General features: G+C 41.9%; 1 protein-coding gene across 1 annotated transcript in view; it reads left to right on the top strand.

Annotated features, from left to right (window-relative positions):
* USP24 (ubiquitin specific peptidase 24) overlaps positions 1-24467 on the top strand; it is a 132950-nt gene that overhangs the window by 75940 nt on the left and 32543 nt on the right. Inside the window, exons 33-45 of the mRNA XM_034641292.1 lie at positions 57-212; positions 3129-3226; positions 5987-6082; positions 6207-6435; positions 7125-7284; positions 8369-8524; positions 10737-10807; positions 11748-11908; positions 15167-15228; positions 17546-17737; positions 18747-18864; positions 21205-21349; positions 23958-24077. Of these exons, the coding sequence (XP_034497183.1) occupies positions 57-212; positions 3129-3226; positions 5987-6082; positions 6207-6435; positions 7125-7284; positions 8369-8524; positions 10737-10807; positions 11748-11908; positions 15167-15228; positions 17546-17737; positions 18747-18864; positions 21205-21349; positions 23958-24077 (1764 nt within the window). The remainder of the gene's footprint in view (positions 1-56; positions 213-3128; positions 3227-5986; positions 6083-6206; positions 6436-7124; positions 7285-8368; positions 8525-10736; positions 10808-11747; positions 11909-15166; positions 15229-17545; positions 17738-18746; positions 18865-21204; positions 21350-23957; positions 24078-24467) is intronic.

Genomic DNA, 24467 nt, shown 5'->3' with positions numbered 1-24467 from the left:
CTTTAACTTGTGCTTTTAACACATATATCCTTTGTTTTCATTCTTTAAAACCTTAGAAAACATTACTGTCTGAAACAAGCTCTCAGTCCTCAAAGTCTCCATCCCTGTCCTCCAAGCAGCAGCATCAGCCAAGTGCCAGCTCAATTTTGGAAAGTCTGTTTCGATCCTTTGCTCCAGGAATGTCCACCTTCAGAGTGCTCTACAACTTAGAAGTAAGAAGCCTCATTTCTTCTCATTTCATCTGGACAGATTCATTTTTGTTTGTACATTCATACTTTTAGATGTTGGAGATAAGTTATTTTTATTGGATGATCTGTGAAAAAAATTAGTTTTCAAAAAAAGTGAAAAACAGAATATAAACTGAACCATTTATTGTTTTTTGGCCTTAGAAAAGGCTCGATTTTTTTCACTTTATACCTATGCACACTGTCACACCCACAAAATAGCATGTAAATAAATAATGAGGAAGCCTTACGTAATAAAATACGCCATTATCTTCCTCTGGAAGTTTAGCAAGTCTGTCCAATAAGTTGTTATTCTCAGCCTCCTTGTTATTAAATGCATCCTAACTTTTTAAAAAACAATTTTTTAAAAGATTTTATTTATTTATTTGTCAGAGAGACAGAGAAAGAGAGCACAAGCAGGGGGAGCAGCACGCAGAGAGAGTAGCAGGCTCCCTGCCAAGCAGGGAGCCCGATGCGGGGCTCAATCCCAGGACTCTGGGATCATGACCTGAGCTGAAGGCAGATGCTTAACCAACTTATCCACCCAGGCATCCCTTAAAAAACGATTGTAGTTTGTTGTCATAAATGAAGCTATGAGGAGTTTGTCAGAAAATACATTAACTTTATCATTTCAAGTTTTTAAAAAAAGCTATTGGAAGAATTTAAGCAAAAGACTATTTTTATTACCCTCTTTTGGAAAAGTAGCTTTAAAGTAGTAGGTTTAGTTCATTAAACATTACTGACTAAATGTGTGCAAGTCACTGTGGTAGTTAAAGGATGAGAGTTCAGAAGACAAGATATCTGCTCCACACTCTTGAGTAAGACATAAGGGAGGCTGCACGCTCTGAGTCTTGCAAGCACAGCAGTAATGGGGCGATAGGCAGGGTGAGCAGATGGAAACACTGTGCCCTGGGAGGGTGAGGGGTCAGACCCTCTTGGCATTTTAGGCCTGGAGAAAATAAAGCCCTGAATGATACTGCTTTGCCGCAAGTTTGATTTCACCTGGCAGTCTAATTTGGAGAACATAAATATAGTCACTGATTTTTCTGCATCACTTGGTGCTCGTGTGTTGAAGCTGTGCTCTTTCCTATTAGCCTGAAAATAGTCATTCTTGTGAAAAAATGTGTTGGGTTCAAAAGGAGAAAATATTTAGCAAATGTTTTTAAAAGAAAGCAAGTCTTTATTTAATGTGGGCGTTTAAAAATATACATATGATATTCTAAGACAGAAAATTGCCCAGAAATTTTTGGCAGTTTAAGCTTATGAATTTTGTAATACCTGCCAGATTTGTCATTTGCTTTTGAATGATTGTCTTAGAAAAAATTAAGGTATAACCCTTAACACCCACATTTGAGAGCACCTAGAAAAGCAGAACGGCCCAACAGTGCGTCTGGCTTGTCATCAGCTACCTAGGTTGCATTATCTTAGAGCCAAAGGACAATGGTAGTAAAATAGCTCCAGCACAATTTCAGGAGTTTTGATTCACGGAATTCCTTTCAGAGGTCGTTTGTTTGTTTTGGGGTTTTTTTTTTTTTGCTTTAGATAGCGCAAAACATTTGGAAAACTGAACGCTTTCAAAAACACTCATTTGGGGACATCTGGGTGGCTGTCAGTTGAGTGTCCGACTCTTGGTTTCGGCTCAGGTCCTGATCTCAGGGTCGTGAGATGGAGCCCACATTGGGCTTCGTGCTCAGTGTGGAGTCTGCTCGAGATTCTCTCTCCCTCTGCCCCTCCCGTTCTTGATCTCTCTCTCTCTCTCAAGTAAATAAATATTTTTTAAAAAAGCACTTATTTTTACTGACCCCTGAAAGGTTAATTTCTTTGCATTTTAGTCTTCAACTTATGTTTGCCTGTTAGGAAGCTTCGAAGTGGCTATTCCAGATACCTATTCCTTTGAAGAAATCTTACACCTTCACTAAATTGCTGTCCATTAAGAATGGGGAGTACATGTATGTGGCTATCACCTCGCAGGAAGGGTTAGAAAAGCAGAGAGCTCCCTTCCTCCCTGCAGTGCTCATAGTCTGAGGCTGACGAGCCTGTTTCCCAAAGAGCACTTCAGGAAGGAAACATCTGTAAAAAAGAGATCCCACGCTAAAAATCTACGCACATAAAACCCATGGATTCATAGAAACAGATTTTCTAGAATAGGAAAGGATCTTGAATGTATCTATTTTTAAAACCTTGGAGAATCTGAGGCAGTGGGTTCCCTTTTTTTTTTTCTTTAATTTTTAAATTGTAACAACCAAATAAGCAGTTGGTTACTAAGTCTCGTACTATATAGTATGATTATTTCTTTGAAATAATTATCTGCCATACCAGAATTTTCAGTTAAGCTTTCCTTTAGGTATGTATGTCAGTGCCATAAAACGGGCATGGATTTAGGAGGGAGGCACATCAGGGTTTAAGGTCACTTAGGCTTTTGGGTCTCAGTCTTTACCTGTATAGTAAAAGACATACAACACGCATGGTGAAATGAAGAGAGAATGCATGTAAGGACTCCTTTATGCCTACTGTGCTGTGGATGGCCGATAAATAGTAGGAGTTTCAGAATCATTATTAGAGAGCCCATCTAGCATTTTTAAGGGATGGTCTATTTTATAAAACTTGATCTACTTGTTCAAAAACTTGTCTAGCATAACACATAACGTTATCTGCTCTTATCTAAGCCTGAAAGCCTGAGCCATCCACCTTCTCTGGTTTCATGAAAAACGTCAGAAAACTGGGAAAACATGATTATTTCAATTGTGAAACGTCAGCCTGCACCTTCTTCTGGGAGCGGGGGAGGGAGACAGCATGCAGCACTTAGTGAGACTCAGACTCGAGTTACAGGATTGTTTTACTCAGTGAAGGAGTCATTTATGCTGGAAGCGTTGGGCTGATTAATTGTCCCTATCTGTTTTCAAGGTTTTAAGCTCCAAACTCATGCCAACAGCTGATGATGACATGGCAAGAAACTGTGCAAAATCCTTCTGCGAGAACTTCCTCAAAGCAGGAGGATTGAGGTTAGAGTCTCACTATAATGTCACATGAAGCACAGAGAATGAATTTAGTTATTGTGGATAATTTCTCCTGCTGGGCCTTGGTTATTCCTATAAGGTATTATGTGAAGCATCGTGAGAGTTATAAGAAGAAGGAATGGTGTTTCAGTCTTTGGAACACTTAAATTCATTTTATGACTTTTGGTTATTTGAAGAACTGGGAGAAGCACATCTCTTCCCTCCGGTAGTGGGAGAAATTTTTGAGAAGAAGAGAGGAAGCAGATCTGTTTCTGCCGAGTCCCATATCGGTTTGACACCAGGCGAATTTGATTCCCCATAACACATGTTGTGTGAGGCGTGATTAGTGCTGGGGATGCAGAGATAACTTAGACCTCATTCCTGCCCTTTAGAACCTCATGGCTTAACAAAGAATAACAAATAGTTATTACGGGTATCAAGACAGGCTCATAAAAAGTGCTTTGGGTGGGAGATGGGCAGGGGTCATAGAAGATAGTTCTTAAGTGGTGACGTTTTCATGGGGTAATAAGATTAGGAGGTTCTTTGCAGAAGATGACGTTTGAGCTGGGAGTTGAGAAGAGAGTAGGAATCCCCTCCAGGACGCGTGGGGAGAGGGCACACTAAGCCAGAGGGGGTGGGATGAGTGAAAGCACCGTCTTGGGAGTCACAGTTGTCTGGGGAGGCTAGAGCAAAGGATGAAGGAGAGAAGTATGTAAGGAAGGTCACCTTGAGGATTTCAACATAGCTTATAGACCACAGGAAAACAGAAGGTTTCAAAGCCAGGAATTGCCTGGAACAGTCACTTTGACAGCAGTGGAGACAATGAATAAATAGAAGTGGGAGAAAGACCGAGGCAGGGAAAGCCATGCAGGGGCCCCAAGAAGAGTGACAGTGGTAAATGTCGGGCAGCAGTGACTGTCATTTATAGGGTACTGTAGGCAAGTCTTTATGACTAGAAATAGGGGAGGAAATGTATCAGTGGCCCCGTGATTCCCCGCCTGGGAGGAGGAGCAAATGGTGAGCATTCAGTCAGCATGGGAAATAAGCACAGAAGGGGACAGAGGACACGGGGTGGCAAGAGAGATGAACGTGGTTGAGGCGCGTGAAGTGAGGAGCAGAGAGTGGCATCAGAGAGACGTGGGGGACGCAGAGCAGGGGTGACGGTGACTGGAAGGGAAGAACAGCTGAGGGGAAAGATTGCTTTTCTGTTTCGCCTTTACCTTGGGGAAGCCCAGGTTGTCTTTGCAGGCTGACTAAAGGAAGAAAGATTAAAGGAAAAAGGATAAACTGTAGGGCCAAGTTCTCCTGCCCTGGCAAAAAGCAGGCCTGCATTTCCTCAGGCGAGGAAGGAGGGAAGGCCGGAGGACAGTTGTAGGAATTCCTGTGGGAGGCCTTGCGGGGAGGAGATGGTAGACTGCATGGAGCTTGATTTGTTTTCAGAATCACAGAGGTGTTCTCAGTGAAAACTCATTTCCGATTACTCACCTCCAATTACAGAGCTCTGGACTAAAGGCATTTTGCTGCTGGCTTAGTTGTACGTGTCAGCTAACCTGTATGCCAGGCATTGTTCTGAGCGCTGTGAACAGAGCGGAGCACAGATAAGACAGAACTCTACACCTTGTGGAGCTTACTGTCTAGAGGGGAAACAAGCAGTAAAGAAGTAAAGGCAAGGGGCGCCTGGGTGACTCAGTCGGTTAAGCGTCTGCCTTCAGCTCAGGTCGTGATCCCAGGGTCCTAGGATCTAGTCCCATGTCAGGCTCCCTGCTCAGCAGGGAGTCTTCTTCTCCCTCTCCCTCTACCCCTCCCCCCTGCTTGTGCTCTTTCTCTCTCTCTCTCTCTCTCTGTCAAATAAATAAATAAAATCTTAAAAAAAAAAAAAGTCAAAGTAAATGCCAGCATCTGATAAGAACTGTGGAGAAAAATAAGACAAGAGAGAATGGACAGTGTTGTGATCGCCAGTAGGGTGATCAGGGAAAGTTTCACTGGCAGGGTGACATTTTACAAAGACCTGGAGGAGGTGAGGACGGGAGACTTGGGGATCCAGGTCTTGGAGGAGTAGCCAGTATGTGCCCCTGCGTGAGACAGACTTGGCGCCTTTGGAGACGAGCAGGCCCATGTGGTTGGGGTAGTGGGCAGGAGGCAGAGTAGGGGGACATGAGGTTACAGACCTACCAGACCGTCAGCTTATGGGTCATAGAGGTTACAGGTTACTGTGGTGACTGCTTTTTATTCTCTGTAGGAAATAGGAAGTCGTTGGAGGATTTTGTGCAGAGGAGGAATGCCATGATCTGACTTAATATTTTAAAAGGATCACTCTGATTGATCTTTTGAGAATAGATTTTGGGGGTGGAGAATCAAGAGTGGGAGCAGAAAGAACAGTTAGGAAGCTTCTGTAATAAGAGAGATTGTAGTGGATGTGAAAATAAGCGTTAATGAATACACCAATTCTAGATATGTTTTTTAATTGTCAGTTCTTCTAGTAATAAGATAGTGGTGAATCAGTGAGCTCACACCGGTTAGTGAGAAGGCAGATGATCCAAACACTCTACCTTTTGGCTAAGCAAGGACTCTAGCTCTGAATGGACCAGGAGTTACAGGTATCCTAGGAAATCACTGGGGTAGAAATGTGTATGGTCCATACGTATGTAAGGCTCTTACGGAAATTTTGAGTAATTGATAACATTTATATAAGCAATTAAATTACAGAAAATGTCCTATGAAAGAAATAGCAGTCCTTAATATCCTGCCTTTTTCTTTCCTTTTAAGTTTGGTTGTAAATGTCATGCAGAGGGATTCCATCCCATCAGAAGTAGACTATGAAACAAGGCAGGGAGTTTATTCCATCTGTCTCCAACTTGCCAGGTATGTAAATGTATCATCTTAGTCTCACAAGGTAGTACTTCACTTTATTTTTCTTCCCAAATGCTACCATTTTGAGCAGTACAAAATGACCTCAGATAAGTCTAGCTTTTTGTTTCCTTTGAAGATTTTTACTTGTGGGACAAACAATGCCCACGTTATTAGATGAAGACCTCACCAAAGATGGCATAGAAGCACTTTCTTCTCGCCCATTCCGAAACGTCAGCCGACAGACAAGCAGGCAGATGTCCTTATGTGGTACTCCAGAAAAGTCATCCTACCGACAGTTGTCCGTATCTGACAGGTCTTCCATTAGGGTTGAGGAAATCATCCCTGCTGCACGAGTTGCAATACAAGTAAGTGACTTGTGTATTGAAGAAATGAGAAGTCCCTGCTGTTACAGGGAGGGGCTGTGCAGACATACAAGTTATGGACATGAATGTGGCCTTCATGGAACCCGCAGTGAGCCAGAGAGAGACCACGAGGGCAGAAATCACTGTAATTCAAGATGGGAAGTATCAGGGGTTATAGGGGAGCTACAAGGGCAGAACATTCGTAGGCCTTCAGGGGAAGTGGAGTAATTGCCTTCACCCGTGGCTGTCGTGGACAGTTTTACGTCGGAGGTGGCGTTTGCCCTAGACCTTAGAGCTAGATGAGATGACAGAGAAGCATGGAGGGTCTGTTCCCTCAAGAGCACAGGTGTGAGCAAAGCTAGAAAGACAGAATAGAGCCTGTAGGGAAGGCCACGGGGTTGTTCACACAGCCCAAAGTGTCCTGTATGGAAGAGGAGAAAACGGGAAAAACCAAATGAGTGACGGGTCTCCTAACGCCTGAGCATGGAGATCGGGCTCTGCGTTACAGGTAGCAGAGATACTGAAAGTCTCTGAACACTATGGAAGCATGGAAAAGGCTGTCCTTCTGGATGACCATGGAGGAGAAAGAGTCTTACAAGAACTGAGACCAGTAAGAAGGGGATGGAAGTCTAGAAGAAGAAATGTGTTCAGGTGCTTCCTTTTCTCATACCATTCTTTCCACACTTGTTTAGACAATGGAAGTGAGTGACTTCACGTCTACTGTGGCCTGTTTCATGAGGTTGTCCTGGGCTGCTGCTGCAGGACGACTTGACCTTGTTGGGAGCAGCCAACCAATTAAAGAAAGCAATTCTCTGTTTCCTGCTGGCATCCGAAGCCGACTCAGCAGTTCAGGTACTGATTTAAAAGGATAAAGTCAGTAAGTCACCGAACAAGAAATAAGCTATAAGAGTTACCTGTACATGGGCTGTTCGAAGTTGCGAAAAGGAGGGAAGCCTTTTCTCTTGCTTTTGAGCATGAGTAGAAATCCGTCAAGCTGTGCACTTGAGACCCATGTACGTTATTGGACCTAGGTCAGACTTTCAGAAAAAAAACGTTGACAAGCGCAGAGGAAGTGGGGAAACCAGATCAGCGGAGTTTTTAGCCTGTGGAGTGTTATAAAAGTGCCATGAGGCCAATAATTGTGGCCGTAATAAAAATTCATCTGGAATTCCTGCCTGGAAAAGTCATTTTCTTGGTTTGGCCAGTTCTTTTCTTTTCTTCTTTTCTTTTCTTTTCTTTTCTTCTCTTTTCTTTTCTTTTCTTTTTTTTTTTTTTTTAAAGATTTTATTTATTTGACAGAGATAGAGACAGCCAGCGAGAGAGGGAACACAAGCAGGGGGAGTGGGAGAGGAAGAAGCAGGCTCACAGCGGAGGAGCCTTATGTGAGGCTCGATCCCATAACGCCGGGATCACGCCCTGAGCCGAAGGCAGACGCCTAACCGCTGTGCCACCCAGGCACCCCTGGCCAGTTATTTTCTATAAGGCTTTTATAAATTGGTTTCCATCTTCAATTTATGTGTGTATTTTTGCCTCAGTAGAAAAAGTTTAAAAACGTATGGCATTCATACAATGAAGTGTGGAAATGTTAAGTGTCCAGGCTTTTTAGGATTTTTACATACAGATGATGTATCTAGGTCAGGATGAGGAACATTTCTAACATCCCAGGAAGACTCTTTCATGCCTACCAAACTGCACTGTTCTCACTTCTGTCTCCTCAACTGAGTTTTGCCTCCTAAGTACATTTTGAGTGCCTCCAAATGCATTTTAAAGCAGTTGGGGTCAAATAAAATGATCAAGGGTCTCTCTTTTCTTAGACCAGAATGTCTCCCGACGCTGTTTAATTTCCCTGGAGGATTCTGGAGCACATTGAAGGGATGTTATGATACCATGAGGGTCCTGTGGGGTCCACAGTAACCTTCTGCTTGCCTGTTCCCAGGAAGCAATTGCAGCTCTGGGAGTGAAGGGGACCCAGCGGCCCTGCACGCGGGCATCTGCGTGCGACAACAGTCTGTGTCCACCAAAGACTCACTGATTGCCGGGGAGGCTCTGTCTCTTCTTGTTACGTGCCTGCAGCTCCGAAGCCAGCAACTGGGTATGCAGGAGGCTTGTTTGCCGTTCATGTCTTTTAGGGAGAGGCCAGGTTTCTGTTGGGCATTATGTACATTCCTTCATAGAGAAGGTCATGCTAATAGAAATGAAAAAGAGGGGAGAGCTGGCCAGTGAAATAGGTAAGAATAATGCTTAGAGTGGTTTAATTCTGAACAAGTATTTACTGAGCACCTTCTTTATACAGGGTAGCACAGTAGGTAGTAAACGGACAGTATGTCTGCCCTCTAGGAGCTTACTGTCTAGTTGGGGAATTAAGACAACCCAAATTTATAGGTCATAAGCTACAGAATTAGAATTCGGTATCAATCCCTGAACTGATGATGACTCTAGCATTCAAAGTTATGGAACTTCCGACTTGCCCTTTTATCTTCATTTGTGGGCTTTGGCAAACTGGCACTGTTATTAATGACACTTTAACATTAGAACCCCCCAGGGCCTTGCCCCTGGTCACTGTCTCTTCTCTGTCTACGCCCCTTCTCTCTGTGATCTCATCTACCATCTCAGCCCCAAATTACCTCTAGTGTCTGAATGTGGAACTACAGCCTAGACCACTGCCCTGACCCTTCCATCGGTTCTCAAGTTGACTTCCCAGACTTGATGGGTCCACAGCCGAACTACTTAGGTGGCCCGTATCACGCAGTTTTCCCAGCTTAAGTAATAGCGGTTTCATTCTTTTAGTTGCTCTGGCCAAAATCCTTGAGTCCTCCTTGATCCTTTTTCACACCCACTTCTGTCAGCACATTCTCCTTCCAACCATGTCCGATTCCTCGGATACCAGTTACCCCCCTCTGCTCCGGCATCATCCCTTGCTTGGAGTGTAGCAGTAGCGCCCTAACGTATCTCCCTGCTTCTGCCCTTGCAGTTTATTCTCCACACAGTAACCAGAGTGGACCTTCTGAAATGTAAGTCAGATTGTATCACTCCTCTGTTTAAAACCCGGCAGCAGCTTCTCAGTTCCCATGAGTCAAAGCCAAATCTTTACCAAGGCCAGACAGAGTCCACCCCTTTGATGCCTCTGTGCCTTCACCTTCTCCTGCTTTCCCCCTCATTCACTGTGCTTTGGCCTCCCTGGCTTCCTGGCTGTTCCCCAACACTCCAGGCACATTCCTGCCTCAGGGCCCTCACACTGGCTGTTCCCTCTTCCTGGTGTGTTCTTCCCCACCTTTCCCACCTGGCTCTCTCTGCGTCATTTCCTACAGGTGTGCTTAATCTCTCCCTCTTAGTGAGACATTCTAACCACAACCCTCCTGTCATCCCAGCACTACCTAAACCCCTTACCTCATTTATTCTCTATCACTTACTATCTTGTAGCATGGTATAATTTATTTATTTACCGTGTTTATTGTCATCATCCCTCCCCACCTAGATTGTAAGCTCCGTAAAGACAGAGACTTTTGTCCATTTTGTTCCCTACTGAATCTCTCACACCCAGACACTGCCCGGTGTGTAGTAGGCCCTCAATAAATATTTATTCAGGAATGAAGTCTTGACAGTTCCACTTCTAAAAATTGTACCAATGCACAGAAGCCCTGTTCTTTCCTGTTATTACTGATTCAGACCACCTGTTAAATAAAATTGATGACCATTATGTGTTTCATACAACATCCAAACTCATAATTCATCATACAAGATCAGGTGAATGTAGAAAAAGTTAGACATTTGTAGAACAGCAATACAGTGTTCAGAATTATTTACTTTGAGCAAAGTAAATGAAGACATACGAAGACATATATAAAAGTACAAGTCATTATGAAATGCTTTTGAACAAATGCCATACTCATGGTTCGATTTTCCTATAATTGTTTAGAGATATTTTCAAGTCAACATGAAAAAATTAGAGCTTCCCTTCAAGCTTTTTTATCATTTATAATTTCACTGTAGATACTGATAGTTTATCGAGGCACGACAGACTTGTTCTGTAACTCGTGTATACAAGGCACTGTGCTAAAATGTGAAAGCACGGAGGTGACCAAGACACAGTCCTGCTCTTGGGCCCCTTAGGTTCCCATGGGGGATACTCAAGAGACGTGGAGGCAGTTGTAGAAAGTACTGAATTCAATTCCAGGTAGAAGAAGAGATGAATTTCTGCCATAGTTAAGCGAAAGAAAGTATTCAGAATTTTTCATATTTTGAAAGTGCATTTCCTAACTCGGTTCCCCTCTCCTGCCCCCAATTCTCCTTATTCTTATCATTAGCATCTTTCTATAACCTGGCCTGTGTTGCTGATTTTATCATTGATATTCTGCTCGGATCACCAAGTGCTGAGGTAAGAATTTTTTACGTTACATAAAACATCCCCTTGGTCCTATTCTGTCCACGGCTCTCTGCATACAAACATCCCCTTGGTCCTATTCTGTCCACGGCTCTCTGCATACAAACATCCCCTTGGTCCTATTCTGTCCACGGCTCTCTGCATACCTGTGACACTGCATGCAGGACAAAAGGCGTGGCGTCTGGTCCTCTTGGGAGTCCTACAAAAGGCTCTGAAAGCATAGTGACCATTTGGACGCTCTGCCGTCCTTTCTATTCCGTATTCCACCGGAAGTTCAGAGATTAGTGCTAAGACTAATTGTTGTTTGTTTACAACAAAGAGAACGTTACAGCTGGTGTTGAGCACCCGCGCTGGCGTTCAGTGTCAACGTGTTAGTCAAAATCAGGGAAGACCAACTTCAAGCCAAGAACTCCCACTAGATTTTATCATTCTGATTTTCTTTTTTTTTTTTTTAAGATTTTATTTATTTATGTGACAGAGAGAGGGAACACAAGCAGGGGGAGTGGGAGAGGAAGAAGCAGGCTCCCAGCGGAGCAAGGAGCCCAATCCGGGGCTCGATCCCAGGACCCTGGAATCACGCCCTGGGCCGAAGGCAGACACTTAAGAGCCACCAGGCGCCCCAATCATTCTGATTTTCTTATATGACCTTGAAAGTTAACTTTGAAACACTTGAAGAGTTTTTTCTTATTTTCATTTATATTAAATTATAAAACTTTTGAGCAGGGGAATAGAATAATTTGGGAGATCAGTTCTCCCACCACACTTGTTTTTAATCAGCCCTAGTTTATTCAATGTAAATGTTACTATTAGTGATTAAAACGTTCACACCCTTAAAATATCCCTCAGGGTGTGAACTTGGGAGGAAAATCACTTCTTAAGCAGTCTCTAAGTGTTGGTTGATGTATGTCTTTCGGCACTAATGATGTAATTTCAGATTCGCCGTGCTGCCTGTGATCAACTGTACACTCTTAGTCAGACGGATACTTCCGCTCATCCGGATGTTCAGAAGCCAAACCAGTTTCTCCTGGGTGTGATTCTCACGGCTCAGCTACCTCTCTGGTCCCCAACTAGTATTATGAGAGGAGTCAATCAGAGGTACGGAAGCAAGGTTAAAGCTCACGTTATACTAAAAGAGAGTAATGATTTGAGTGCTGCTCCCCTGAAATCCACGGGCCATTATTGAGATGACAAGAATTTCTCCTTTCCTCCTGTAACATCTGTATCCTGAAAGTGGGCTTTTCAGTTCTTACTATCCCCATTCAGGACAGGAGTGTTAGAGGAAACACAACCAAATTTCCTTCCCCTTGAATCACTTCCAGCTGCCACCTCCACCCAACCTGGTCCACCACTCCTGAGAGAAAAAGGCGCTCGCCTGGTTGGTGAGAGGCTAAAATAATGGGAGCCCCGTCACTTTATGAAGGTCATACTGCTCATGCCCTTGTGTGTATCACTCTCTCAGATCAGCATACTTCCTGACTGCATATCTAGATGTAGCTGGGGCATCCTTCCAGCTTTCTCCCTTGGTTTTACATGTGCCTGGGCATGGAGGGAGGCTGTGATCCAAGCTGATGGGATGGCTTGGATAAGTACATTCTGCCCACGCTGCCATATCTCTGTGGGTCGCCTACATGCAAGGCTGCCCTGGTCTGGGCCCAGGATGGGAGGGAGGAGATCCCACACTGACCTCCACTCCAACTTAGTTTTATGAGAGAGCCCTTGCCATAGGACATATAAGGTACCACCACCAAGATGTGTGAAATCAGTATCTACTTTCCTCGTGTTTGTGCTTTACAAATGAGAGCTCTGTGAGGAAAGAAATGGTAGAGCTACTCCAGCCCCCTACGTTTGATAAGTATCCAAACCCCTAAGTTCGTGCCCAGACTTGGTCTGTTTAAGCATATAGTTCAGCGGTATTAAGTATATTCTCGTTCTTGTGCAGCCATGCCCACCACCCACCTCCAAAGCTTTCTCGTTGTCCTGAACTGAAACTCTGGAGCCAGTAAGTCGTGAAATAAAAGACTGATAAATTCAGCTCCATAAAAATTAAAATATTCTCTGTGGAAAAAAATACCATAAAGTCAAAAGTCAACTCACAAACGGACCAAATAGATTTGTAACATGTGATAGACAAGAAACTCATTTTGATAATATATATAGGAAGGTGTTAGAAATCATTAACAAGTGACCCAACAACCAAATTGAAAAATGGGCAAAGGACATGAAGAGACAGTTCAAAAACAAATGTAGGTGTGGTTTTCTTTTTTTTTTTTTTAGATTTGCTAGAATTTTTTTGTACTGCAGCAAAATGTACATAAAATCTATCATTTTACTCATTTTTAGGTTTATAGACCAGTGACATTAAGTACATATACAATACACATTGTTGGGCAGCTGTCCCCACTACCCGTTCCCAGAACTTTTTCATCTCAGACTGAAACCCTGTACCCACTAAACAGTAACTCCCCGTTCATTCTCCCTCCCCCCATTCTCTTTCCAGGTTCATCCATGTCACAGTATATATCAGGGTTTCATTTCTAATTAAGACTAAAAAATACTTCCTTTATCTGTTCTTTTGTTGTCCATGCTCTTGACATCGTAAGAAATCATTGCCAAATCCAATGTCGTAAAGTTTTCCCCCTGTATTTTCTTCTAAGGTTTTTATAGTTTTCACTCTTAGATTTATGTGTTTGATCCATTCGAGTTACGTTTTATGTGTGACAGAAGTAAGGGTCCAGCCTCATTCTTTTCCGTGTGGATAATTCAGTTGTCCCAGCACCTGTTTCCCCATTGAATGGTTTTGACAGCTCTGACACCAAATCCTTCGCTTGCTTGCTGATTGATTGGCTCTTCATTTCTGTTCCATCGATCTGTGTGTCTTCACACCAGCACCACATGGCTTTGTTGCTCTGCTTTTGGTATTCGGTTATGGGATTCTTCAGCACTGTTTATCCTTTTCACTGCACAAGTCTTGAGTCCTTTGCTTCCTTTGTTAAGTGGATGCCAAAGGACTCTACTCTTATTGATGCTGTTGTAAATGGAATTGTTTTCTTACTTTTTCGTATTGTTTGTATGTGTATGGGAGCAAAACTGATTTTCATGTATAAAGTTTGTATCTTGCAACTTTGCCGTATTTGCTGATCAGTTCTAAATTATTGTGTGTGGATCCTGGGGTTTCAGTATACAGGATCACATCATCTGCACAGAGATAATTGTACTTCTGTGTAAGCTATTTTTTAAAGAAGTAAGCTATTGCACTTGTACTTTTTGTGAGACTCAAATTATTTAATATAACTACATGTTTAGAGTTTGATTTGATATTAAATTTCTCAAAACTCAGGAAAGAAAGAAAGCATTAGATGAGTTTTTAACAAACATTCTCAAAGAATCTCTTGGATGTAGAGCATTTAATTCACATAAAATTGAATCTTCAGTTAATGTGTTTTTGTAATTTGAAAGTTGTGTTTCACAGCTTACTTGAGTGCCCAGGTTTGGCGCACATGTTCCATAGTAGTAATGACAATACTAGCATTAGTGGTCTGTGTGCCATACAGCGTGCAAAATTCGTTGCGTATATTTATCATTTAATCCTCACAAAGGACAAATGAGTTTGACCGTTTTATTATCTCCTTAACAATCATCATCATTTTTGGTTCATTATCTATTCTTCTTATTAGTGTATTCTTGAGCCTTTTATGGATGTGCATGTGGATGCGTGTGTTATTTCTGACACTCTAACAAGCCTTTTAGAAATTAGAAACCAAAGAAATTGGCCCTAGACACCCAATTGTAAGTGGAGTAACCAGGAATAAAACCAAGGTCGCTTGACTTTAAAGCTTGTGTCTTCACTACTACAATTGCAGAAAAGCTTCACTGATCATCCTAGATATAAGAATTTACCTTTCTCTTCCCCTACTCCACTTTATTTTTCTTCTTAGTATCACCAGTTAACATAGGTATTTTTTTTAATTTGTTGTCTGTCTCTTTTGTTCTTTGTCAGCTGTTCCTCTAAAATAGTTCTAAGCATATGGTCGGTGCTTAGTAGATACCGGTTGATATTTGAATGAATGAGTGTAACCTAGTCCATGATGTATGCAATCAGTCCGTACATCATTACAAAATGGGAGTTTAGCAAGTTCCTCTCTTTACGCTATTACTTCTATAGTGTATCTGTATTAGCAGAATCATCAGTGTGCTTCTTGCTAAGATACTGAAGTTGACTTAATGTAAAAGTAATTCTTTTATGCTTAAAAAATTCCATTGTTCAACTCTTTTATGAACCTGTTCTGACAAGGAAAATGCTTTTTATTTTAAAATCGACCTTTTTTAATACTTGAAATCTTATCTGTTTTTTAGACTATTATCTCAGTGTATGGAGTATTTTGATCTAAGGTGCCAATTATTAGATGATCTGACAAGTAAGTAAATGTCAACTTTGATTTTTGAAGGGGGGTGGAGAGTGGAAAAGAAAGCCAAATGGACATTTTTAAATCCGACTTAATGTATCTTCGATATAAATGAGATTATAATTACCTTTTGAAATTGAATTTTGTTTTCTTGCAAATAGCATGTAAACCCATATACCAGTTCTCTCTTCTCCTAGCATATACCCAGCCATTAGTGTGTTGAGAAGATTTGTTGATTTTAAAAATTGTCTAAGGCACATGTTTTAATTACACCCATACAGAACTATTAGGAAGACTCTTTCTCTCTAATATAGTGAATTCTGACCATTTTAAAGGTCGACCATTGAGGGAAAGAGGGAATCACTGTTGAGGTATGTTAATAATAATAGAACTCAATTAATTAGTGTTAGGTGATTGAAATATTGTTAGAAATTTTAGTGTTAGAGTGTTTAGATTTTGATCATCTGTACTTACTCTTACGTAATGCAAAGGTATTTTGGGATGCTCTGTGTAAATTTTATTTATTTTTTTTAAGATTTTTAATTTATTTATTCGACAGAGATAGAGACAGCCAGCGAGAGAGGGAACACAAGCAGGGGGAGTGGGAGAGGAAGAAGCAGGCTCATAGCTGAAGAGCCTGATGTGGGGCTCGATCCCATAACACCAGGATCACGCCCTGAGCTGAAGGCAGACGCTTAACCGCTGTGCCACCCAGGCGCCCCATCTCTGTGTAAATTTTAGTTGTTCACATCAAGAGTGAGTTAGTTTATTGCCTACTCTCTACATAAAAAGATTTGCTTCAGCTTACAGGAAATAAATAAAAATCAGGATGAACAAAGTATTCATTGGAAATACTAATTGGAAAAGAATGTCAAGGCCAGGAGGTTAAACAGAAATACTTTGCCTGTATGCGGGCTGTAAAGCTCCACACAGTCAGAATTTGGTGGTGAGGTTGCTGGAAGACACAGGTAAACAGGAAACAGCATATGTTGGCTGTTTTCAGTACCCTAGAAGAAAACTGAATGGTTTCTCAAAAGAAACGGATCTTTTTGCCGGCACTTGAATCTGAAAGAGAGCTCACGCAGAGGTCTTGTGTCATGGACACGAGAAGACACGGTGACTAGTAAGCCTCGGCAGAGGTCTCCAAGGCAGACGCCTTCATCCATGTCCCAAGTGTCTCTCGAAGGTGGGGGTCGCGGTGCTCTGAGCAGTGTGGTGAACGGGGGTGTTAGAGCCTGAGATAATTTAGTCTGAGTGCGTGTCTGTACTCTAGACACGTGGACAGATGGCACGTCCGTCTAACCATCTAGCCGAGTACCATGTTTTCCAGCCAGGCTTCTGACAAAAGCTGGGCAGCAGCCAGCAAGGTTTGCTCTCTGGCTTGGACTTAGAGAGGGTGCTCTGCTTTGCCTCTCGAGGACTGGAGCCAGGAGTTGGCTATACACGTACAACTCCAGAAGTCATGAACGAGCTCTCCATGTAGGCCTTCCCTGTGTCACTGACTGATTAACGAGGGATCCAGGGTCCCTTCTTGGGATGTTGAGGGCAGGGTGGGAGTACGTTTTGAGACAAGTAGTACTTGCCATTTGAGGAGTATTTTGTATATGCCAGTACCTGTGCTAGGCACTTCACACCCAGCACCCTACAGTGTAGGTGCTGGCCGAGCACCCACAGTCAGTGGATTCACGTCCAGCCGCTCCCACTCTGACTGACCCTGAAGTATCCCTCTTCTCCTCATCCTGTGGGACCTTACCGTTCATGGCTATAGTGCTATGGAAGGAGAGCACGGGCACTCTTCTCTCCTCCCCAGTGCCATCTTCCACGACAGAATCTGGCTTTACTCCTTGTTCAGAGGAAAGCGAGAGAACTTACTACACAGAGCAGAGTGGTTCTCTGGGGTTTGGCGCACTGTCTGGAAACATTGTGCTGTGGCCCTCCTTCTCCTTTGCAGGACTCCCTTGGCCTAGGTGATACTGTGGGAGCCTTGGCTCTCCTTGTCCCCTCCGTCCTGGCCTCCTCTAGGGACACCTAGAGGTGTCCCCCCGGACAGGAGCTGCTTCAGAACAAGATTGTCCCCTTCATGACTTGCACAGAGGGGCCCTCACTACATGTTTGGTTTAGTACTCAGAGAGTGAGGGGGAAGAAATGAGTGCGCATGCGCTGTCATAGTCCTTGGGGCAGCAGCTCCAGCCCACTGTTTGTTAATGACCACTTCTCAGATCGACCGTACAGAAGGTTGGGGCTTGACCTTGCCTACTGTAGTTCAGGATTTGGATTCCATGGAGGGAAATTCTTCTTTCTTCGAAATGATTTTTTTTTTTCTTCTTAGCTTCAGAAATGGAGCAGTTAAGAATCAGCCCGGCAACTATGCTCGAAGATGAGATTACTTGGCTGGATAACTTTGAACCTAATCGCACTGCTGAATGTGAGACCAGTGAAGCAGACAACATCTTATTGGCAGGACACTTACGGCTCATTAAGACCCTTCTTTCACTCTGTGGGGCAGAAAAGGAAATGCTTGGTAATTATTGCTTCATCTTATCATGTGATAGAATACCTCACTTCTTAGTTATTGCCATAATATTGTGTGTAATTAGGAAAATAGGGTAGGTGCTCAGTGTTCCATAGAAAATTGACCCTTCAGGTAATACGAGATTATCTGGAATTTTAGTGGCTAACAAATTTAAGGTTTTTTTTTACCTGCGTCATTAAACCATGTAGAGATTTTTATAGTATTCAAAACAGATCCCATGACTTCCAATATCAAGTAAAAATTAATTCAAAGTAGGGTTTTCTCTTTTTGCTGTTTTGTACTTTATAAAATATTATATATTGTATGTCCACTTCTTTTAAGGGTAATTCTCATCTGGGAGGCAGCCCCCAACCACCATCCCCTGCATAGCGGGGTACCTACGAGTGTCCTGGGGTACACACATAATTTGTAAGGGCATATTCAGTATTATAAATTATATTCAGGTCAAAACATTAATTATCGCTTTTATCACACAAACTAAGCTCTATAAAAATCTTCTTGGCTACTGGGGATACATAGAAAAGAGTGATTCTAAACCAGGGTGAGAAGGGCACATTGTTTTACCCAAAGAAGGCAAGATTTTAAAAGTTTCAGAAACCCTTCTGTGCCCCACCACCACCACCACCACGCCCAGAGTAAGAGTTAATTGTTCACTCAAACGGTTCTGCCTTGTGGTGTTCTTGGCATCTGTGTTTGGATCTAAAACGAAAGCCTGGCTTCTTTCTCTCCACCGTCAGCTCAGCTCATAGAGAAAGGTACCCTCCCTTGTCTATCTTTGTTCCGGGTTCCCTGACCCTCCCACCCATCCCCACCCTCTGCCCCACAGAGTTCTGCTCTGTGTTATGTAAGTGCTCACAAAATAAGCATCACGTTAAGTTGAATGCCCTGCCATTGGGTGGCCTTGGGTGCTTTTGCTGCTCTGATATGAAAGTACAAAAACAGGATCTTTGAATTAAAATGTGTTCCTCCTCAACGTGAATATTATGCTCTATTCCAGGTTCATCACTCATTAAACCATTGTTAGATGACTTCCTTTTCCGAGCTTCTAGAATTATTTTAAATAGTCATTCTCCAGCTGGCAGTGCCGCCATCAGTCAACAGGACTTTCATCCAAAGTATGGAAAATGCACGTTGTGTTCAGTTTTGGTAAAAATTCTAATTCAAAACTTCAGTCCAAAAAGATTTTCTTAACTTGGAGTTTGTCGTCCATCTCGTGAGTGTGTGTAGTTACAAGATATTATCCACTATATAAAGAAATGCGTGTAAAGGGGCTTAGGAGAAAGCCTGCCTGGCACTCAGGAAGTGCTGAGCAAGCATGCCGGAACCATTCTTATCATCAGATTGGAAGAATAAGTAATAAATTATGTGGTTAACTTGGTCGGTAACAAATGCCAGGAGAAACTGAGGTTGTAAGAATTAGATCCAAAGTAAAAGTAAATAGGCTCAGAATCTCCAGAGATTCTTCTAGGAGGAAAGGGTAGGGAAAGTGTAGGTGCTTTAGTGCATGAACTATGCGATTTGCTGCATATCCCCTCTGTCCCGATGATTAAAACTGCTAGTGATTTATTGTGGTAATTTTAGAGTCAAATATCGTATTTGTTTTATGGGTAGAAATTTGAAAGATCTCTTTGTAATGTTGACCCTACTTGGGTGCTCCTGGAGGTAGGTGGAGGCTGCTTCTTGCTGCCATCTTTACTTGCTCTGAATCCAGCTTACTTTGTTCTTAGAAAAACTAGAGTTAATTGAACAGTCCTCGAAGGAAGTGGGGATTTGGTATTTAACCAGTGAAAAAAATTCCCGTGTAATTTTAGTGCTTATTGGAATGGACAAGGCATAATAAGCAATATTTCGTGGAATCTTCAGCTGTATCTTATCATGTGTGGGTATTTCTCTGTGTAGAGCTTTCTTATTAGCAAAATCTGTTTCAGGTAATAAACCTTCAGTAGAACTCTTGGGGTGTCTCTCAGGCCATAGCTCCCGTCCTCACCCCTGCTCCAGTCTTGTTCTGGAAGATCTGGTGCTAGCTCCATGGGAATCTTTTATTAATGCAGTAGAAATACAGGAGTATTTCAGCGAACGGAGAAAATAAATCTTCAGTAGTTGTGTTTTTTTTTTAATGTTTCTTTGCTTTTTATTTATTTTTTTTAATTTAAATTCAACTAATTAACAAAGTATTATTAGTTTCAGAGGTAGAGTTCAGTGCTTCTTCCATAGTTTCATTGAAATTTTTACTCACAAATCCTTTTCCTTGTATTTATTAAAAGTAATGCCTCCCTCAGCAAGGAGTTGGGTTTTTTTAATCATACACAGTGCCTTAATTAGAAAAGGCGGCATTTTGTTTCATCCCTCCCCTGTGTACTGAGTGATGTTCATTTATCACAATGACTCCCCGCCTGTTCCCACCTAAACCCTAAAGCCAGAAAGAGATTTACAATACACAGAAATATTTTCACAAGTAATATTTATTCTTATTAACACTAACAACAGAACTTCTTCATGTTTAGCCTGTGTGTATGATACCTTCTATTCGTTCTTTACCTGTCCTTTGCAATCCAGAAGTCCAAATAAGAAGCGAAGGACAGTGCCAGGTCCTGGCCCTTGTCCTCAGGGCATGGTGCAGTGCTGATCTAAGAGCCAGCCCGGCAGCCCCCACTCGACACCCCACGAACACACCTCCCACGCTGCACTCCATTCGTGTTTCTCTCAGAGGGTGGATGTCCTCTTTTCTGTGTATCCTTCCTAACCTGTGATCTCGGTAATGCAAGGTGGGCATAGGTGACAGTGAGAAATTATTGTCCATCCCCAAAATGATTTCTGCTAAAGGTGGGCAATATCAGAAGCCTTTAGTTTCCTGCAGAATGCTAGCTAGTTACCTTTTATTGTCATTTTAAACAAATTAATTTAGCATACCACGTATTTCTATCTCCATTTTCTTAGCAAAATGCAGTTGATTCGTGTCCTTGAAGAGTTTTGTTGTTTTTGTTTTTTTTTAATCTCCAGGCACATATAAAACATTTATGGGCATTTATTCTGACTTTTATAGCTTTCTTTTTCTGCCATTGAGATCTTTGTATTTCAGGGTGATACCTACAAAAATCTTTCTTGCTACCTACTTTGAGAGATAGTTATTCTCATGTTATCTTTGGTAAAATTTTCAGACTCTTTGTCCTCCATTTTTGCTGATCCAAACCTTAGATATAAATACTCTGTAGTCCTAAGTGAGAGATTTTGCTACTTTATCAGGCCAAGAAGATGTGTAGCTCTCAACCACAGTCATCCTTCCTGTATTCATGGCCTCTTCCTAAGTAAATATTTCCCTTGGATTCCTAGAGCTCTACCACCATCAGACCTGATTAACCCTGTTTGAGGAACTGCAGCTAAATGTTGATTTAGTTTAATGAGCAATTTAAGTAGATTATTCACTGTTGGAATTGACTTGAATCTTTTGTTTTTAGGTGTAGTACTGTGAATAGCCGATTGGCAGCCTATGAAGTCCTGGTGATGTTGGCTGATAGCTCACCTTCAAATCTGCAAATTATCACAAAAGAACTGCTTTCTATGCATCATCAACCTGACCCTGCTCTTACCAAGGAGTTTGATGTAAGTTTTCTAGATCTTGACACACGTAGCTTTTTTGGAACAGTCAATTAAACATACAATTTTAAAGCCTATGTTTGCCCTATCCTAATCACAAAGAAAGTATTATCGTTTGCTCATTGTGTTCACATACTCTAATCAACTATAAACTACAGAGTTCCTTTATTACCATTGTAATAGTATGTTACTTACTGATACCCTTTTTATTAATTCAAGAGGAGACATGTTCAAGTCAGTTGTTAATCACTCTCAGTAAGAAGTAGGATTTCAGCCTGTTTGTTGAGTATCTGTGGGTGGCCCAGGGCCAGGCACTGGAGATACTGACTCAGACATTGGCTCTGTCATGGCGCAGTCTACATTCAGTTACATTCAGCTAAGATTTATTGAGTTACTAGGCACTAATAGGTGTGTTAGGCCTTTGGAGCACACAAATGAAGATAGGATTCCAGTCCTCAAGAAAGGCCGTGTATAATGGAGGAGACAGACCCATAGGCAGATAATTTCAATATAATGTGATAAATTTTAAGATACAAACTGAGGGCTTCAGAGGGGAGGAGGGTAGGGTAATGGAATAGGCTGGTGATGGGTGTTGAGGAGGGCACGTATTGCATGGAGCACTGGGTGTTATACGCAAGTAATGAAACATGGAACTTCAAAAACTAGGGATATACTGTATGGTGACTGACATAATATAATAAAAAAATGTTATTTAAAAAAAAAAGATACATCATAAGAAAAAAAAATAAATGTGAAGTGTATTGGGAGTAACCAGTAAAAAAAAAAGATACAGGTCATGTGTTGAATGCTCTACCAACAGAGGGGCACTTCACCACCAGCTGGCAATATCTTAAAAGCTGTGTTAGAAAAGATGAAATTGAAAACGGAGCTCAGGGAGCCTGGGTGGCTCAGTTAATTAAGCACCGGACTCTTGATTTCGTCTTAGTCTGTGATTGCAAGGTCCTGAGATCAAGCCCCGCATTCAGGCCCCCCGCTCAGCGAGGAATCTGTTTCTCTCTCCCCCCCTGTCTCTTTCCCTCCCTGGCTCATGCTAGCTCTCTAGAATAAATAAATAAATCTTTAAAAAAAGAGAGAGAGAGAGAGAACTCTACTGTCTTGCAAGTCAATTAAAGCAAGGTGGGAAGGTCATTCCAGCAATGAGAAGGATATGGGACAAGGCTCTGGAGCCTTGAAACAGTTTAGTATTCGTTGAGATCTGTAGGAAGGAAGCACATTGCAGGCGCACTGGAGTACCAGACCAGGAGTGGGAGGATGCTTTTAGAGCTGCCTTCGCATTCTCCATGAACATCACAGAGTCAGGCTTATCCCTCTGGAAGCCCGAGCTGAGTACTCTGCAGCATACGGGTTAGGCAGGAAAGGGAGGGGTGCCAGATAGAGAATATAGCACTTGCAAAATGAAATGTGAGCATGTAAATTGGAAACTGTTTTGGTATCAAAATGTTTACTTTGTAACGTATGCTTTAGTTTTACATTATTTATTTAGTAGATTTAAATGGAAATTTTACTTTTTTCATAAGTCAGGGATTGTATCAGCAGAATGAAAAAAGCGTTTGCCTCATAAATACTTATGTTTTAGCACTATTATTAACTTGTTTTTCTTATTTTGTAATTTTTAAAAAATCTGTGCTTTGGGCTACAGATAAATTACAGTGTTGGTTAGATCTTAGAAATCACCCTGCTCTATGTGAATGTCAGATGTTAGTGGAAAGTATGTCGTATTTAGCAATTCCTTGAGGTCCAAAAGATCTATAGGCTTTTGTCGGTTATTACATGGATGCAGGTACTTTACAGATAGATTAGGTGATTCTGGGCTTGGCATTAGAACCAGGATTCTGCTGAAATAGCATTTCAAAGTGTGTCATTTCAATATCCTTTTCCACTTGGAGAAGTGCCGTGTTCAACTTCATTTAAGAGATGCCTTTTCTAGATTATTCCTAACCAGAAAAGCCTTGTAACAGGATCTATATTAGTACAAAACATCTTTAAGTGCAATTCAAGAGTAATTACTTACTTATTTAATTGTATGCTTATTAGAAGTAATTCAATAGAAGAATGTTACTTTCTTTAAAAGGAGGGGAAGGAATATGAGCCTTCCTTGACCACCCAGACGGGTCAGGGTTCTTCGTGGTAAATACTTCCTAGAACCCTGCTCCTGTCTTGCAGAGTACTACCTCCGTTTGTAAGTAGACACATTTACTTGATTAACGTCTGTGTGCTCTACTAGATTGTGAGCTCCTTAAGATAAGGGACCACATACATCTCTTGAGTGCCTGGCACGTAGTAGCTTCTTCGTAAACATTGGTTGAATGATAATCAAGTGTTGGAATGCCTGACTACCAAATGGATAAACAAACACAATATGTTAGGTACTTTATGAATGGGAAAGGAACACTGAGCTAGTAGGATTTTTTATGTGTATTAGCCTTTGCAGAGGTACTTCGAGAATGCAGGTTTTGTTGGCCTGACTCCTAACCCACTGGATGGATGAATCTATGAGTTTATCTCTTTTCCATCTCAGACAGCCCTGGTGGAAATGTGCTGGTGGCAGATACACTAATTCTCTAACTACTGTTTCTACTCCTCTCTTTTCTAGTACCTTCCACCCGTGGATAGCAGGTCCAGTTCAGGGTTTGTGGGGCTGAGGAACGGCGGTGCCACATGTTACATGAATGCCGTCTTCCAGCAGCTGTATATGCAACCTGGGCTCCCTGAGGTGATGTCCTTCTTCTTACCTGTTTGGTGTGAAAGACAGTGTGTACGTGGCCTGAAAATTGTCCCAGATTTACATATTGCATTTGGAGTTTACTAAAACTAGACATAACTAGGGATTTTTTAGTAGCTCCTGAAATATGTGTGGACAACATGTTGTGGTCATGTTTTTATAAATCTGAGGGAATATGCTGCCTATTTGACAGACTTGACCAAGTGGGATTTTTGAATGAAGTTACTCTCAAATTCTATTCCATAAAATTATTAATGGTTTTAGTATTTTAGAAAAACTTTGGGTCCTTCATCAGTGCTTTATAATAGTTCGGTTGACCCTTGAACAACACAGGAGTTAGGAGCACTTATCCCCCGCATGTAACTTTTGACTCCCCCAAAA

Source organism: Ailuropoda melanoleuca, chromosome 2 (genome assembly GCF_002007445.2).
Source record: "Ailuropoda melanoleuca isolate Jingjing chromosome 2, ASM200744v2, whole genome shotgun sequence".
In the NCBI taxonomy this organism is placed as follows: Eukaryota; Metazoa; Chordata; class Mammalia; order Carnivora; family Ursidae; genus Ailuropoda; species Ailuropoda melanoleuca.
This window is presented reverse-complemented; position numbering and strand designations above follow the sequence as displayed.